This window comes from Hibiscus syriacus, unplaced genomic scaffold (genome assembly GCF_006381635.1).
Source record: "Hibiscus syriacus cultivar Baekdansim isolate YM2019G1 unplaced genomic scaffold, ASM638163v2 tig00112738_pilon, whole genome shotgun sequence".
NCBI lineage: Eukaryota > Viridiplantae > Streptophyta > Magnoliopsida > Malvales > Malvaceae > Hibiscus > Hibiscus syriacus.
The window spans coordinates 2,346,380-2,362,367 of NW_024063392.1; the positions used below are offsets into that span (position 1 = coordinate 2,346,380).

At 33.6% G+C, this 15,988-nt stretch overlaps 2 protein-coding genes, 1 long non-coding RNA gene and 1 pseudogene across 3 annotated transcripts; all 4 read left to right on the top strand.

The window, feature by feature from the left end:
• Window positions 1-115: 115 nt before the first annotated feature.
• On the top strand, window positions 116-3,798 carry LOC120182804 (probable isoprenylcysteine alpha-carbonyl methylesterase ICMEL2). The gene is made up of 5 exons (XM_039187669.1): window positions 116-171; window positions 546-620; window positions 2,112-2,212; window positions 2,296-2,430; window positions 3,733-3,798. Exons 1-4 carry the CDS (start codon window positions 119-121, stop codon window positions 2,304-2,306), a joined length of 240 nt encoding a protein of 79 aa, XP_039043600.1. The 5' UTR covers window positions 116-118; the 3' UTR covers window positions 2,307-2,430; window positions 3,733-3,798.
• A 114-nt stretch (window positions 3,799-3,912) lies between these two features.
• Window positions 3,913-4,993, top strand: LOC120182805. Its single transcript, XR_005521868.1, has 3 exons — window positions 3,913-4,056; window positions 4,305-4,394; window positions 4,893-4,993. It is a non-coding gene; the product is annotated as an uncharacterized LOC120182805 (long non-coding RNA).
• A 3,756-nt stretch (window positions 4,994-8,749) lies between these two features.
• LOC120182802 lies at window positions 8,750-11,649 on the top strand. Its single transcript, XM_039187667.1, has 3 exons — window positions 8,750-9,070; window positions 10,020-10,257; window positions 11,163-11,649. The coding sequence occupies exons 1-3, from the start codon at window positions 8,813-8,815 to the stop codon at window positions 11,285-11,287; spliced, it is 621 nt and encodes a 206-aa protein (XP_039043598.1). The 5' UTR covers window positions 8,750-8,812; the 3' UTR covers window positions 11,288-11,649.
• Window positions 11,650-12,416: 767 nt separating this feature from the next.
• The window catches only part of LOC120182899, a 31,053-nt pseudogene continuing 27,481 nt past the window's right edge, over window positions 12,417-15,988 (top strand).

The following is a 15,988-nucleotide window of genomic DNA, read 5'->3' on the forward strand; positions in this document are numbered from 1 at the left end:
TAATGAAGGAACTTTCTGAGTTCCTTAATCAAGAAGGGGTTTTTTAACGAGGCCTTCAATTCCTATAAAAAAAAATAATGATGTGACAGATTGGATTAATATTTGCCAGCAAATGTTAATGGCCCAAAGCCAGTTGTGGTATTTTGTGACAGGTGGAGCCTGGATAATTGGGTGAGTGACATGATATTTCACCATGGCGTATCAGTTACTTTTTAATGTACGAATGTGGATTAAATATGAAATACATAATATAGCCTTAAAATTCCTTAATATTTCATAGGGGGTTCTGCATCAGGGTGTCTATTCTTGTAGTTGTATGTTCATGTGGGCTGTGCTAAGGAATTAGATAAACATAGATTGAAATGTATTCTATGATTTCTCTATAAACCCAAATAGAATTTAAGGTTTAAATTGCTCATTCATTGGATTTGAACGATCAGTGTATCAACTGCTTTCATATCTAGCTGACCATTAAATATTTATTGGAAGTATATATCCTCATTCATTTTTTTATGTAAAGTTTCTGAACTCTTCTTTTGTTTTAGGTACAAGGCTTGGGGATCACTTCTAGGACTGCAATTGGCGGAAAGAGATATCATTGTAGCATGTATTGATTACAGGTATTAGTTTGGTTGATGCAATGACCTGATGTTCTGTTCATTTTTGCTAACAATGCCACATGCGTGTGAAATATTCTAAGGGTCAAATAAGTACTTGTAACTTCATTAATGAAATACCATATATAAGGAATGTTTTTGGCTCTATGATCCATACAATTTGCCCTCATGTTAATAACTGGCTCACATATTGTCATAAAATTTTATTATATTTATGAGGCCCGTCTCTTTTCTTGGTCCTCCACTTTTAATGGAACTAAATGCCATTAAATCAGGCGTAATCTTTTTTGAATCATCTAGCTGGTATTCTAAGGGGCAATCTCATGGTTTTTGAAGACGCTGATGATAAGTTAGAGACGCTTGCAGAATGGTTTTCCAGAGTGGAAACTTGGTCAGAGAGCCTAGTGGTGGAGTGCCGGCGCGTGTGGTTAATTTGCGAAGGTATCCCATTTCACGCTTGATATTGGGATACTTTCAAAAATATTGCAACTAAGTGGGGCAAGTTAATAGCAATTGACAACAATTGTGAGTTTCCATCGTCTTTTGATCGGGCTAAAATTCAAATACTCACAAATGCTCAAGGAGAATTGATGAGTTGTTAGAGTTGAAGGTCGGTGATAATTTATTCAATGTCTTGGTGCATGAAGTTGATCCTTCCTTCAAACCTAATTCTTGGGTCCCTGAAGATTGTGATATTTCATTAGAACTTGTTCCTCCTATTGGATCGTGATTGTTCGGCAGCTGTATTCAGAGGTGTTTTTTAGTTTGGGGTTGTAATTGTTGGTTTTTATTTTGTTATGTTATCTTACATCTTGAGGTGTATTTTAGAAATAAGGTTATTGTCTTAGGGGCTTTTTGTTTGAAGATGTAAGATTTCTAGGTGATATGGTTTGTAATGGTGTATATTCCCATATGAGGGATTGGTGTTACCACATGTACTTGGTCTATTATTTAATAAAATACGAGGCACTCTTTTCTTCCTTCTTATGTTCTTCAACATACTTCTAAGTATGTGGAAGAATACGAAGGGAGATTTTAATGAGACCTCCAACTTCTATAAAAAAAAAAATTATTGAGAGTGATAGTAAGAAGTGTGTGGAGTGGGTTAAGAACTTGGATAAATGTCCAAGTATGTATGTTTCTATTTCTAAAGAAATAGCGGATAAGATTAGGATCATGGAGGGCATTTTCCGTTGGGTAGCTAGGCCAGCAAACATAGAAGTAGACGCTTTAGCTAAGGCAGGAATAGGTTAAGATAGGGTGTTTTGGTTGGGTTTTGTTTTTTTCTTGTCTCTTGTTTCATGCTTCGTGAACTGGGTTATTAGTATTGTTGTACTGATATGCTTTGTACTGTTTCTTTTTTATTAATAAAATTAGAGGCACTCTTTTCCTCCTTCTGCTGTTTAGTGGAATACCCTATGGTGTTCTAGAAATTATGAAGGGAGGTTTTAACGAGGCCTCCACTTCTTATCAAAAAAAAAAAAATGTTTGCAGGAACTTCCCCCAAGGAACCATTAGTGACATGGTGAAAGATGTGTCTCAAGGGTCTCATTTGTCTGCAATCTCATTGCCAGATATGGAGGTGATCCTAACAGGTGACTGACTGCTTTCTTTGATTTTGCATGCCTATCGTTTATCCATATTATCTCAATTTACACTTTTATGTTATTTTGAATAGAATCTATTTAATGGGGCAATCAGCCCGGGCACATATTTCTTGTGTTCTTTTGGAGCAAGCAATCAAAGAATCTAGAGGAGAAAGCACTACATGGAGTGCTTCCCAAATCAAAGCTTATTTTGGTTTATCTGGAGGGTAAACTTTTAACTGTTCTTTATTATGAGTCTTGCATAAGATATGTGGATATGCAGCGAGCTGTACTTACCAATGTTTTAGGCTTTATTAGTACATTTAAGCAACAAGATTAATGTTCCGCAAGGATATTTCTATAAGACTATCAAGTTTACTATGCTATATGAATTTTAAACCTTTTGTATGATGAAAATGTCCATATCCTAAAATTGAAGCAACATGCTACCTTGCTTCATTTCATATGTAGGGTGCATGACCGTCTCATTCAGTGGCGGATCTTGGTGGTATACTTTGAGGGGGACTAATCAAACTTTCTAAAATTTTTGGACGTCTAATCAAAATTTTGAGGGACTTAGTAAGATTTTTTTTAAAAATGTGAGGGTCTAATTGGAATTTTCAAAAAAATTGGGAGCCTTTAAGGGTATAAAGCAAATTTTCCAAAACTTTGGGGGTGCCAAGGCTCCCTCTGGCCCTTGGTACCATCCACCCCTGGTATCATTGAAATGGTTATAGAACATAAATGCTTAAGATCCGGCTGAAGACACTTAGCTATGTACATATTTTTTTGTGAAACATATTGTCAACTTTTTTTTTGTTGTTGGTTGTTTCTAAGTTCAAGATTTGTACAGAAAGCTCTCCTTAATTTTCATGTGTTTTTTAACTCTAGAACTTTATCTTTTGGATCATAGTTTTCACCCTTTCTGATTTTCCTAGATGTTATCTTGTAAGGCTGCATCACGCAAAGGGAATTAGTCATGTAGAGAGTATTTGGTTACGTTTTTATCCTGCTTTTTAATTTTAAAAAACTATTTCCCTTGCCATTTTGCTTTTGTTGTGTTATTTTTGAAAACATTTATGTGAGCGTGAAAGAAATTTACCTTAGTTACCACACGGTAATGTTTGCCTTCTAAAAGAGACAAATATCAATTGAAGTTAGTTAACTAGAATTTAGCTCCGCTCCTTCATTTGGTTGTTAATTTATAAAATTATGGTGAAAATATTTTATCTTCCAGTTGCTGTGAGCATTTTCTACTGAAGAACTAGCAACTAAATTACTATCAATCTCTCTTTTTGGCTGGTGGGAACTGACTCTAGAATGTGAAGACTTTCTTGAAATGCGAATATATACGCACATGAGCTAGCTGCTTAAAGTGATAGGCCTTTCTCTATATCTTTTATGGAATATGTTAATCTGCTGTCGATTGGTAGTTGTACAAAGCATGGTCTTATTCGTCAGTTCAATTGTATAAACAGATTGACAGTTGTATCCAGATACGTGCTTATTTCCTATTAAATTGTGAATAGGTACAATTTATTCAATTTGGTTGATCATTTCTACAATAGAGGCCTTTATCGTTCCGTCTTTTTAAGTTATTTTGCCTATATTATTTTTCTGGGAACAAATCTATACGTACTTGTCTTTTTCCTTTTTATTATCCCATGTACCATTTATTAACCAACTGAAGTTCTGTTTCAATGTTACAGCATCATGGAAGGGGAAGAATCCTTTGAACAATTTTCCCCTGAAGTTAGAATAAAAGATCCACGCAATAGAGAAACCGGCTCTCTTCTTCCCCCTATTAAACTTTTCCATGGAACTTCAGATTTATCAATACCATCAGATGCCAGGTTAGAAATACCTGTTGGTCTAAATGCCAACTGTTTAATATCTTTGTTTACTTTCAAACTGCTATTTAATCACATTGCTATATTTTTATTCTGGAATCGTTGATGTATCATGAAATAATGATTGAAATTGGAGAAGATTCAAGCTTAGTAATGATGCATGGTGATGAGGAGATATCATACTGCTGCAGTGGATTTACTGCAAATTTTCCCAGAAACTGCTATTCCTGATATTGACGTTATCTGTGCAGTATAACCTTTTAGAAGCCGTTAGAGGGGTAGGGGCTGAGACAGAAGTGATTCTATATGAAGGAAAATCCCATACCGATCTATTTTTACAGGTTAGTGGTTATTACTAGCTTTGTAATGTCATTTTAGGCTTAATATACTTGTTTCGCTGCATTCTGATCATCGGATGGTAATTTTGTGTTATATAACTAAATGAATACAAAAAATTCACATTTCTTATCCATTAATTTAATATGCCTTACGTTACGTGAGGTCCTTGTAATCTACATATAAACTGTGATGACAACGCTGAACATGAGGTTTAGTTTAACAGGGAAATGAAATCATCTACCCCAAATCTTTGTGATTGTGAATTTAGCTCAAACTGCTTGAAGCTTTACTGGGAAGCAGCAAAGTAAATGGCAGTTATTGTAATAGTATTAACAACGAGCATATATTGTTTGAGCACTACTGCAGTTTTTTTTTCAGTGATGTATTTGAAGGTTACCCGGTTTTCAATTCCTCAAGCAACTATACTTGCGACAAAAAGATATCGATATGGCATCTATAAACTGTTATTCCCGCCCCTAAAATTGAGTACTATCATGCAGGATCCGTTAAGAGGTGGAAAGGACGATCTATTTGATCATATGGTTTCTGTGATACATGCGGGTGATGAGGAAGCTCTCGCCAAGGATGCGTTGGCACCTCCCACCTCCTAGAAGACACCTTGTACATGAGTTTTTGTTAAGGTTGGCTCGTCACATCAGCCCCTTCTAACCTTCTCAATGTTTGATCATTAACAGATTTAAGCTAATGCGTTTGGTGTCATTTTTAAAATCACCAGTGATTTTATTTTTAGGGTGATGATCTTAATCACTTGTGGTTTGGAAATATTTTTGTTTTTTTTATTAATAATCATTGATTATTGGGGGTGTAAAAATCACAGCGTTTTGTGTTATTAAAAATTATATATTATTTCCTTTGAAAGTACAGAAATAGGCACGCATGTTGTAATACTTGCATAATGAAATATTAGTATTATTTTATTTACTCTATAATGAAGTATTTGGTTTATCATGTATTATATGTTTAGTTTATTAAGATACGTTTTAATATATGGAAGCATCCTAGAACATCTACCGTCAAGCCTACAATCTTCTTGATCATCTTCATATCAATCACTATAAACTTCACGTGACATACAAACAACACATGCATTGAATTTAAATACAACCATTGTAAAGACAGCTCAATTAATGATTCTTCAAACCATATCTGTTCACGTTTTGCATCTTAAATTATTATTCTAATATAGGTTTTGGTCCCTCGGGAAACAAACATAAAAAGTAAAATCTCAAAATCATCGATGAACAGGTTTGTCCTTTTATTTTTAACTACTCGCCCCTCAAACTATGTACTTTTTCTCAGTTTGCACCTCAAAGAAATTGTGTTTTCTCATTTCACCCTAAACATTTTCCAATTTTACAACAACGACATCTCTTTCCTTAAAAACATATTATTTCAGGTTACGCTGTGAATAAGTAATTCAGATGTATGAACTAAGATTTGAACGGTAGAAAAAGAGTATTTTCATTCTTTCTTTCAATTCGTCAAGGTTTGAAACAAAGAGAGAGAGAGAAGCGAGAGACATTTAGTTTTTATTTTATTTTATTTATTTATTTAACCAATATCAATCAAACTTGCTTATTTCATTAAAAAAAGTTATAAATATGTATATGGTTAAATTGTGCAGCCTTTTATACCATCGAAAACCCACACTTAATTGAAGGATATTAAACGTTTAAATATGTTTAATTGTACATTTTTACATGTCATATGAAAATGATGTCAATAAATCTAAACTTAATCAACATGACAACGATGTTAGTAAATCTAAATTCAATCAAAAATTATATAAATGTTCAAATGTTGATTTAACATTCAAATCTCAGCAAAAAAAAAATCTTAATAAATGAATCTAGAAAAATAAATGATATTAAATGATAATATAAATACTTAGTTGAAACTTGAATTTTTATTTTTTTAACTTTTTTTATTAAGCAAGATAATTGCAAAATAATATTTGTTCTAAATACTCTCAATCATTTGACAATAAACAATCAATCACCTTGCTACAATAGCATGTGCTCGAACCCGTGACCTCTAGTAATAACAACGAATCTTTTAACCAATGAGGTAAGTTGATTCGTGCAACTTAAATTTTTATTCTAAAATAATAAAAACCATTGATCATGATAATTTTCGTAGTAAATGGTAATATTAGTTGTTTTGAGTTTTAGTAGAAAATACAAATAATTTCACATTAATTTTCCGGTAACGATGAAGGGGAAATTAATTGTTTTCAGGGAACTAATATGTAAAATTAAGATCTATTGCTAGAAAATTAGCAATATGATTCAATTAATGTTTGAAATATAATAAATACCTGTAAGTGGTGAATTGAGAAAAGAAATCATTTTACAGTGTAAAATGATATATATATATATAACACTTTTTTAGGAAAATGCTAATATAATAAAGGTACATGACAATCGATTTTTTTTTCTTTCATCGTTCTTTTATTGAGGAACCAAAACGTATAAGGAAAAAAATGCTTTAAGAAGTGAATCGAGAATTAAAAAAAAATACTTTTAAGGACATTTCATTCACATAAAGGATTATTATTTTATTAAAAGAAATAATTTTTTCATAATTGTATTTTCATGTTAGGTTCACGGAAGAAATTATTATTAAAGAGTTTTTTTTTCTTTCAATAGTAGTCTTTTTAGTTAAAATAATAAAAATCTCATTACCTCCAAATTCTTAGTATTATACAATTCCTACAATTTTGGACAAGATTATCCATAGACTAATGAATTCTTTTTGTAAGGATCATTTTTAATAGTTATTTTTTTTCTTTACTCAATATTATAAACATAATAACAATATAATAATAACAATATAAAAAAGAGTTTGATTTAGTAAAATATTAATAAATTTGAGTACTTAAGATTATATTTTTAATATTCAATATATTTATTATTGTAACTTTATGAGGTGAAAAATAATATTATTGTAAAAATAATATTATTTAAAATAATATTTAACTTTGAATTATTAAAAATAGATCTTATACATTGAAAAATAATATCTTTATCTACTCGAGATCATAATATTATTTTTCATATTATATTATATTTTATATAAATAAATATGATACTTATAAAAATTATTTAAAAATATAAGTTTAATATATTAATTATATTAAATATAACGATTAAAATATTTATATGAATTTTTATTCATATATTTATAATTTAATATTAAAGTTTAAGTTTTTGAAAAAAAAACATATATCAAAGAAAATTTAGTAAAATATGTATTCAAGTAATATTATATTCCTCTAACCAAATGCCGTAATCTTACATTTTTGCTAAATAAACCAAACAAGGTAATACAATGTTCCCTTTAGTAATGTTGCATTCCAACAATATTATTCCCAAAGATAATCTTATATTCTGTGAACCAAAAGCATCCTAAGGGTTGAATGGGGAAAAAATAAAGGGCTGACAAAATGTTATGTCCACTTTTCCTTGTTGATTTTAAAAAAATAATATATAGTTACTTTCGTTTTTATTTAATCAAGTTGTGGTCATCACGAGTTAATTGTCGTAAATATTTTGGTATAATAACATATTTGGTCTCTATTATTTACATATTTTTTTCAATTTAGTCATACTTTTAATAATTTTAAATAAATTAATCATCCAATCGACTGATGTCATGTGTGACTAGTATAATGTGTTGTGCCACATATCACCATTCGATTGGAGAACTAACTTTATTTTAATTTAATATATTTATTATTAACTTAATTTAATATATTTATTATTAACTTAATTTAAAAATATATATTTTTATTAATTTAAAAATATATATTTTATGTTAAAATATTTTGAAGTTAGTCGTCTAACCGAATGGTGACACATGACACCAGTGACATGTGACATCATTTGATCGGGTGATTAAATTTATTAAAAGTAGAACTAACATATACCAAATGTGTGATTATACTAAAATATTACGTCACCTAATTTATTAACTGTTAACAACAGTTAACTTGTAGTGATCACATCTAACTAAATAAAAACTAAAATGACTTGAAATATATTTCTTAAGTCATTGAGAAAAAATAGATAAAACATAATAATAATAATAATAATAATAATAATAATAATAATAATAATAATAATAATAATAATAATAATAATGTAGTTAACCAAGAAAATAAATTATAGTGCAACGTGAGAAAAAGTGTACAACTCGAGAGAAAATCATTAATTAAGCAAGCCTAAAAAATTAAGATTAAGATTATAATGATCATAAAAAATCACAATTTCCCAACAACCAAATCAGAAAATATTAGTATTTATATTCTACTTATCGGTGATATGGTCAACTTCAAGCTTCAATTCTTGGATCTTCTTTCATCATTCTTCAACTTACAGCCAGAAATTACACAACAACTATGGCAGTGAAAACGAATGGTGCGACTGTTGAAAATAACTTCATCCACAAAGAGGAATTGCTCCAGGATGCCCTCCGCAGTTTGTTTTCGTCGATCATCTACCCCAAAGCATCGGCGCCTACTCCGCTGCTGCAGCGGATCAAGATCTCTGTTTCGGAGAACTTGCCTCGCCTTGTCGAAGCCTCTAGAAACACCAGCCGTTCTGTTCTGCAGTGGACCCGCAGTGGCAGCCCCCTTCGTGCTCTTCTCGTCATTTCTGTGAGTTTTTCCCGCTAATTGCTTTGTTAAACGATTTCTTTCCGTCCTTCTGCTTCAGAATTGATAATCATTAAAAAGTAACGCATTCCCGATCATCTATTTGATTGACCAAAATAATGCTAAGCATTGATTTCTTCCAGTGCTTTAGTTCTTATGCTTGAGGCTTGAAGTGGTGGGGGTATATTGTTTCCAACGATTGACTATATACACAGAGAAACACACACATGTATTTATATTTCCCTTGAATAAGAAAAAAATAAAGTTAACTCATAATAGAATAAGTGTGAGAGTAGTTCTACAGTCGCATAGTTAAAATGCAAGATCCTATAAATGAAATGTTTAATGTAGGATAATGGTTAAAGCTGAATGCCCAAAATGGACCTTGGCAGTTGAAATGGATGATGTATAAACAATTAATAGGTTGAATCTCAGTTAGTGCTTGAAAGTTCAATGGTATAAAATTTCTCTACTGGTTTCTTCCTCGTAGATCAAACTTTTGGATGCTTACACTAAAACATAATTCTACTTACATGCTGCGAAATTTGTTCTTTATAAATTGGATATAGTAACACATACTTCCCCACCGAGTATCTTGTCCGAAGAAGCTTTTCATTTGCTTGATTTTTACTAATGGACTTGGAAAACTTAAAATCATAATGTTTTTGCATGTTTTTTTTATAGCTGACTTGTATATTCTGGTATGATTTTCAAATTGCTTTTGTGCCATTTGTTCTTTATAATTTGTCTATGTATTCCCTTCCAACTTCTTTGTGTGTCTCTTATACACCGAGCTGCTCTTCTTTCTTGAAGATTAAATTGATATCTAGTTATGATAAATAAGTGAAATTTATTTTCATGGGATATATTGGTCTGCAGTCTGCTAGCTGCTTTAGCCTTAATTTACATTCTTTAGAATCCTCTGACCGTCCTTTCACCAACACTTCTGCAGGTTGGAACCATTACTTTTCTTACCTTGGCTGGATTGCTTCTTTTTACGCTTTTCTTTCTAGCTGCTACTGTCAATGCTATCATCATCTCTTCCCTCATCGCTTTGGCTGCTGCAGGAGTCTTCTTCGCTATTTTTTTTGCTTGTGTAACAGTTATTTACATTGTGGCCTTGTCAGTTGCTGCTTTTGTTATTTCTACTGCAACAATTTCAGCAATGATAGCTGCTGTTGTCGTTACAGGTATATCTTTCTCAGCATCTAGTTTTAGATTTTACTTTGTTTCATTCTTATAATGTTCAGATTATATGCTTGGCTTAGAAAATACGAGATGAAGTCTTTTCATTTATATCTTTTTATAGGGTTGAACCCCTTTATATTTTTTTCTGGAACCTCTTCCCTAAATGAATTTCAGCCCTATGAAGTTGCTGTGGGTTATTCTAGATGATAACCCAAATGATACAGTATGTTGGCATAAAATCATTGCCATTATTTTCTCCTTGAAGTGTATTCACGTGGTGTCCTTCAGTGTCCCAGACACAAAACTTAGTAGAAAAGAAATATGATGGAAAAATAGTATGTGCAAAATTGGAAAACACAAACTACTGCCTATAAATGGGAGATTTGAATTAGATTTTTTACTCTGCACCTTCTATCATTATCATGATTCATGAGTATGTTCACTCTCTCTCATGCTGTGACCAGTATTCCTTTTACTGTCCAAGTTTGCTGAATGGTGTCAATGAGCAAGTTTTTGTGAGTTAGTTTGCATGCCCTCGTACACATTGGTTGCTGTATTTTTCCTCTTTTGACATTTCAAATTAAAGCTATTCTGGTGTTTTGTACCCTCAAAATTGGAATGATTGGATCAGATATTTCAATGCCAAAGTTGATATCTATTTAGTGTATCTGCAATGTTTTCTGCGGCTTTTGCTAAAGTTGCTGTCTTTTTTGTGTCACGGTTTGCAATTTTTATGCTACTTGGGTAATTACAAGTAATTATGGTGTTTCATTTCCTAATTGCAATCTCAAACTGTCTGGACCTGAAGCTTGAAATTCTCCAGAAAGAAAATCGTTTCAGGCTTTTGACTAGGCAACTTAATTTTCTGGAGTAGTGCTTTTCATTAGATGTTTCAAATATGAATCAGGCTGGATTGGATTCTTTTGGGCTGTATGGTTGGGTACTAAGAAAAGCATGGAGCTGGCAAAGCACTCGTTCAGCATGACTGGATCTGCTCTTTCAGCTTGGGAGCCGAACAAAGTTTCAGACTGAAACGCTTTGGTGAACGTAAGACCCCAACTCCACGCACTGATTCAGTGTGTATATGTTGGCAGATGACGTTGATTAATCATAGATGGGAAGCACGTGAATGTGTTTTTAGTTTTGACAATTTAGCAATAATATAGTCGGCTTGCTACCGGCTTGCAATGGTTAGGATGTTTGATTTTCCGGTTTACTTGTTTAACTTTAGTTGGCCTGTCTTGGGGTAAACAGAACTTTAGTTAGCCTGTCTTGGGGTAAACAGAACTTTGGTGTCAAAAGTATCTGTCCGTGTTTGGAGTTCATTCCTTTAGGGATGAATGGTGTTGTATTGATGTTCCTCTAGAATTTAAATGGACGGATGATTAGGTTTTAGCCATGAACTGGATAGAATTTTATGTGATCGCTGTTTCTTTATTAGTGTTATTCTTAGATTTTGCCACTATATGAATGATTCCGTATTTAGTTCTTTAATAGTGTTTTAATTATTTATTTAAAAATAAAATATGAAAAACTGAGTTAGGGTTAAAATTAATTTGTTACACCAATTTTAACGGTCATTTTACATTGCTCACTTTACACGAATAAAAGCTAATAAAGTTGTTCTTCTAAACTTGAGCAAAAATGTCAAATCAATGATACAGTGTTAATTTGAATGTAACAGTTAATTAGGCTAACTATTATCTTAATATTTGCAAAAGAAAAATAAATTCTACCTAACAACAAAATAAAAGAAATTACGGAGCATGAATCAAGTTATTTCAGTTGTTAAATGGATAAATATTATTTTTTAGAGATCTCGATTTGGAACATGATGTTGTAGGGGTGTACAAGTGATCATTATAAAATGATTGAGTTTTTCCAACAAATATTATATTGTAATGATTCTAGACTAATAAAGAAGAAAAAAAGAAATATCGGAACTGGCTATTACATGCGGGGAATTCATCATTTCTAACTGGAACTTTTAATGCTTCCTGTTGACCGTTTCTTGGAAGTGCTATTATTGTTTTGTAATCTATGGCATCGACGCAATGTGTTCATCCAATCAGGCATTCGTTATAGTGTCGAATTAACATCGCATCCCCCTACGTCGACCCCTTTCACTGTGCAGCGTTGGACATTGGAACTATTAAAATCAATGTGGATACGGCTTGTCTCTACTTCTGGTATACCGGCTATTGTGATTGTAGCGAGGTTCCAAGTGATGTGGGGTACTCGATCTCATGCTATATGCTTTGAGGTACAGTTTGCTCGAGTTTCTGTCAGCTCAAATCGTAATTGAGAGTGGCTCAGCCAATGTTCTTCGGCAACTCAACGACCCTGACGTTGATCTTTCAGTGTTGCGATTCAGGGACTTTTAGATTAGCATCCGACCATTCGGACTAAGCACATAAGACGATCTGCAAATGGTGCGGTAAATGCTTTAGCCCGATATGCCTCGACAATGTCAACTTCCTTAAAGTTTGTTTAAGATTATCCTTCTAGTATTCGCGTCATTGTAATATCAGATGCTATTTATGGTTAATGACTACTGGATTATCTTGAAAGAAATGATCAACATTTTTAAAAAAGAAATGGAAGTTATATCAGATTCAATTGTTGTAGTGAATGATAAATTAATTGCCATGGGAGAAAGGTAGAAAGAATGTGTCTAAATTCCGAACAACTACTGGTTGGGCTGTCAATTTCGTTGGTTCGGCTAGTCATGGAAGGTGCCGATTGTAGAGTGCTTCCCACTCTTGACTCTACCTTTACTAGACTCTAATTACAAAACACTAAATAATTCTCTGTCTCTATATAATACATTAAAATCAGTTTCATTTTGGTGCTTAAAATCAGAAAGAATGTGTTTGGTAGCCATGGCCATTGTCACCCTATGCGGCCTAGCCAATGTCAGATTAAGTTCCTCCGATGATCGTTACAAAGCCGGAGATGATGTTCCTCTTTATGCTAATAAAGTAGGCCCCTACCACAATCCCAGGTATTCTTCCCTTTTTCTCTTCCATCTCAATTTTCTCGTTTAACATTTTTCTTTGATTTTGCTTTGGTTCACAGTGAAACGCAACGTTACTTCGATTCTCCATTCTGTTCCTCAGGTTTGATCTTATTTCATGTCTGTTTCTATTCTGTCATTCTTACTTTTTTTATTTGAGGGTTTAAATCGAGTAATTTGATTGTTTGCTTTACACTTCAACATCCTTGAAGGAGAAGAATGAAGCTTTGGGTGAAGTCTTGAATGGCGGTAGCCTAGTAAGTGCCCCTTACAGACTCGAGGTTTTGATCGAGAAAGGGGCTGAATTGCCTGCAAAAAGAAGCTTACTAAAAAAGAAGTCGCCAAGTTCCGAACCGCCGTCTCGAAAGACTATTACTTCCAAATGTACTATGACGATCTTCCCATTTGGGGTTTCTTAGGGAAAGTTGATAAGGAAGGAAAGGTCAATCCATCTGACTATAGATATTACCTCTTTAAGCATCTCGTTTTCGAGATCCATCACAACAAAGATTGGGTCATTGAGGTCATTGTTCGATCTGATCCCAACGCCCTAGTGGACCTCACCAAAGATGAACCGGTTGATGTCGATTTCATGTACACCGTTCAATGGAAGAAAACAAACACTCCTTTTGAGAAGAGAATAAAAAAGTACTCGCTATCTTCTTCCTTGCCACACCATCTGGAAATCCACTGGTTCTCCGTTATCAGTTCATGTGTCACCGTTTTGTTGTTGACTGGCTTCCTGGCCACCATTCTTATGCGAGTCCTTAAGAACGATTTCATCAAGTACAATTCGTTTCCATTTGTTTTTTGTGCTTAAAAATCCGTATCTAACTCTTAAGTATACGAGGTTTTGTTTTTAAATTCATGAAGTCCTTAATAGGTATGCACATGATGACGAATCTGCGGATGACCAGGAGGAATCTGAGTAGAAGTATATCCATGGTGATGTCTTCAGGTACCCCATGCACAAGTCTTTGTTTGCAGCGGCTTTTGGTTGCGGCACCCAGCTCTTTACTCTGTGAGTATCATCCATCGAAGTTAATCGTCTCTTTGTTTCCGGGTAATCTGTTGACTGTTATTCATTTGCTTCATGTTCCATTACCATTACCATTTTCATTTTTATCCTTGCTCTAGTTGGGGTCTTTTATCCATATAACCGAGGAGCTCTTTTCACTGCTCTGGTAGTCATTTACGCCCTTACATCTGGTATTGCTGGATACACTACAGCTTCTTTCTACTATCAGCTAGAAGGAGAAAATTCGGTGTGTAATACTGATCTCTCTTATTGTTTCTTGTACAATAGAATGTATTGCTAAAATTTGAATTTTTTTTTATCAAAATTCTGATAACTGTTCCTACCATTTTTCATGACAGGTGAGAAACTTATTACTAACTGGAAGCTTGTTTTGTGGACCTCTTTTTGTCACATTCTGTTTTCTTAATACTATCGCAATTGCTTGTAAAGCCACGATAGAATATTCGTTTGAAACCATTGTGATGATTCTTCTCATATGAGCTCTGGTCACATCACCTTTATTAGTAGTAAGAGGTATTGCTGGGAAGAATATGAAGGAAGAGTTTCAAGCCCCTTGTCGAACAACAAAATATCCTAGAGATATCCCACCATTACCTTGGTACTGAAAAACCCTTCCCGGATAGCAATGGCAGGGTTCTTGCCATTCAGTGCTATATATATTGAACTTTACTACATATTTTCCAGTGTTTGGGGACATATGATCTACACCATATACAACATCTTGTTTATTGGAATGAGTCCATGAATCAATTTGCCCCCACCGGAGCAAAATGAACTGCTTTCATTGATAATCTTAGTAGATGAGTCATTAGGATTGCATTATGGGAGCTTTTCAATCACCATGGCAAGGTTACCAAGGTTTTCATCCCTCTCGTAAATAAGAGGCCAAGGAACAACGATGTCACTTTCGCTTTTGTTCATTTCGTGAGTCAAAAGTATTTACTAATTCCATTGATAAGGAAAATAATACTCTGGTCAACGGGAAAAGGTTACCGGTAAGGGTTGCAAAATACCAGAAGCCCCAGTTCCTGAGGAATTCGTCCGGTGAAGGAGTTGAAGGGCCCAAAAAACGGTCAGAGGAATCCCTTAGGAGTTTTGAAGATAGAGCAACTATGCTTAAGAAGTTCTATGATGGGAGATCATATAAGGATTCTTTGGTCTACAATAGGAGAAAACCAGAGGGCTCGTTGAGATGGAAGAAGAGTGGCTTAGGGGTAATAAGAAGCTCGTTAAATGTCTTCATTCCATCGTATGAGATGGAGTGGATTAAGTTGTCCCTGATAGGTATTTTAAAATCATCGTACAATATTGAGTTCATTCATATAACGATGATTTCAACGCAAAGGTGGCTAGCTGGGGTTATACTATGAACAAATGTATCATCACTTTCTCGTTCAAATAAGAAATAAGGGAGGCATTGAAAGAAAAAGTTGAAGTGTTAAATTTTTTGTTTGATTGGATGACCCATGTTTCCCCGGATGGGGGAGTGCCTACGGCCTTCTGCTCAGTTTCTTTAATTGGAATCCCTCTTAATTATTGGAGTGAAGTTTTCTTCTCTAGTTTGGCTTCAAGATGGGGGTCTCTAGTTAAGGTTCAGGAGGAGACTCTCCAGAAGGTAGATTTACGAGTAGCTAAGTTGCTAGTGAGGGTTGAGAGTCCTTTCGACATTCCCAGTTGT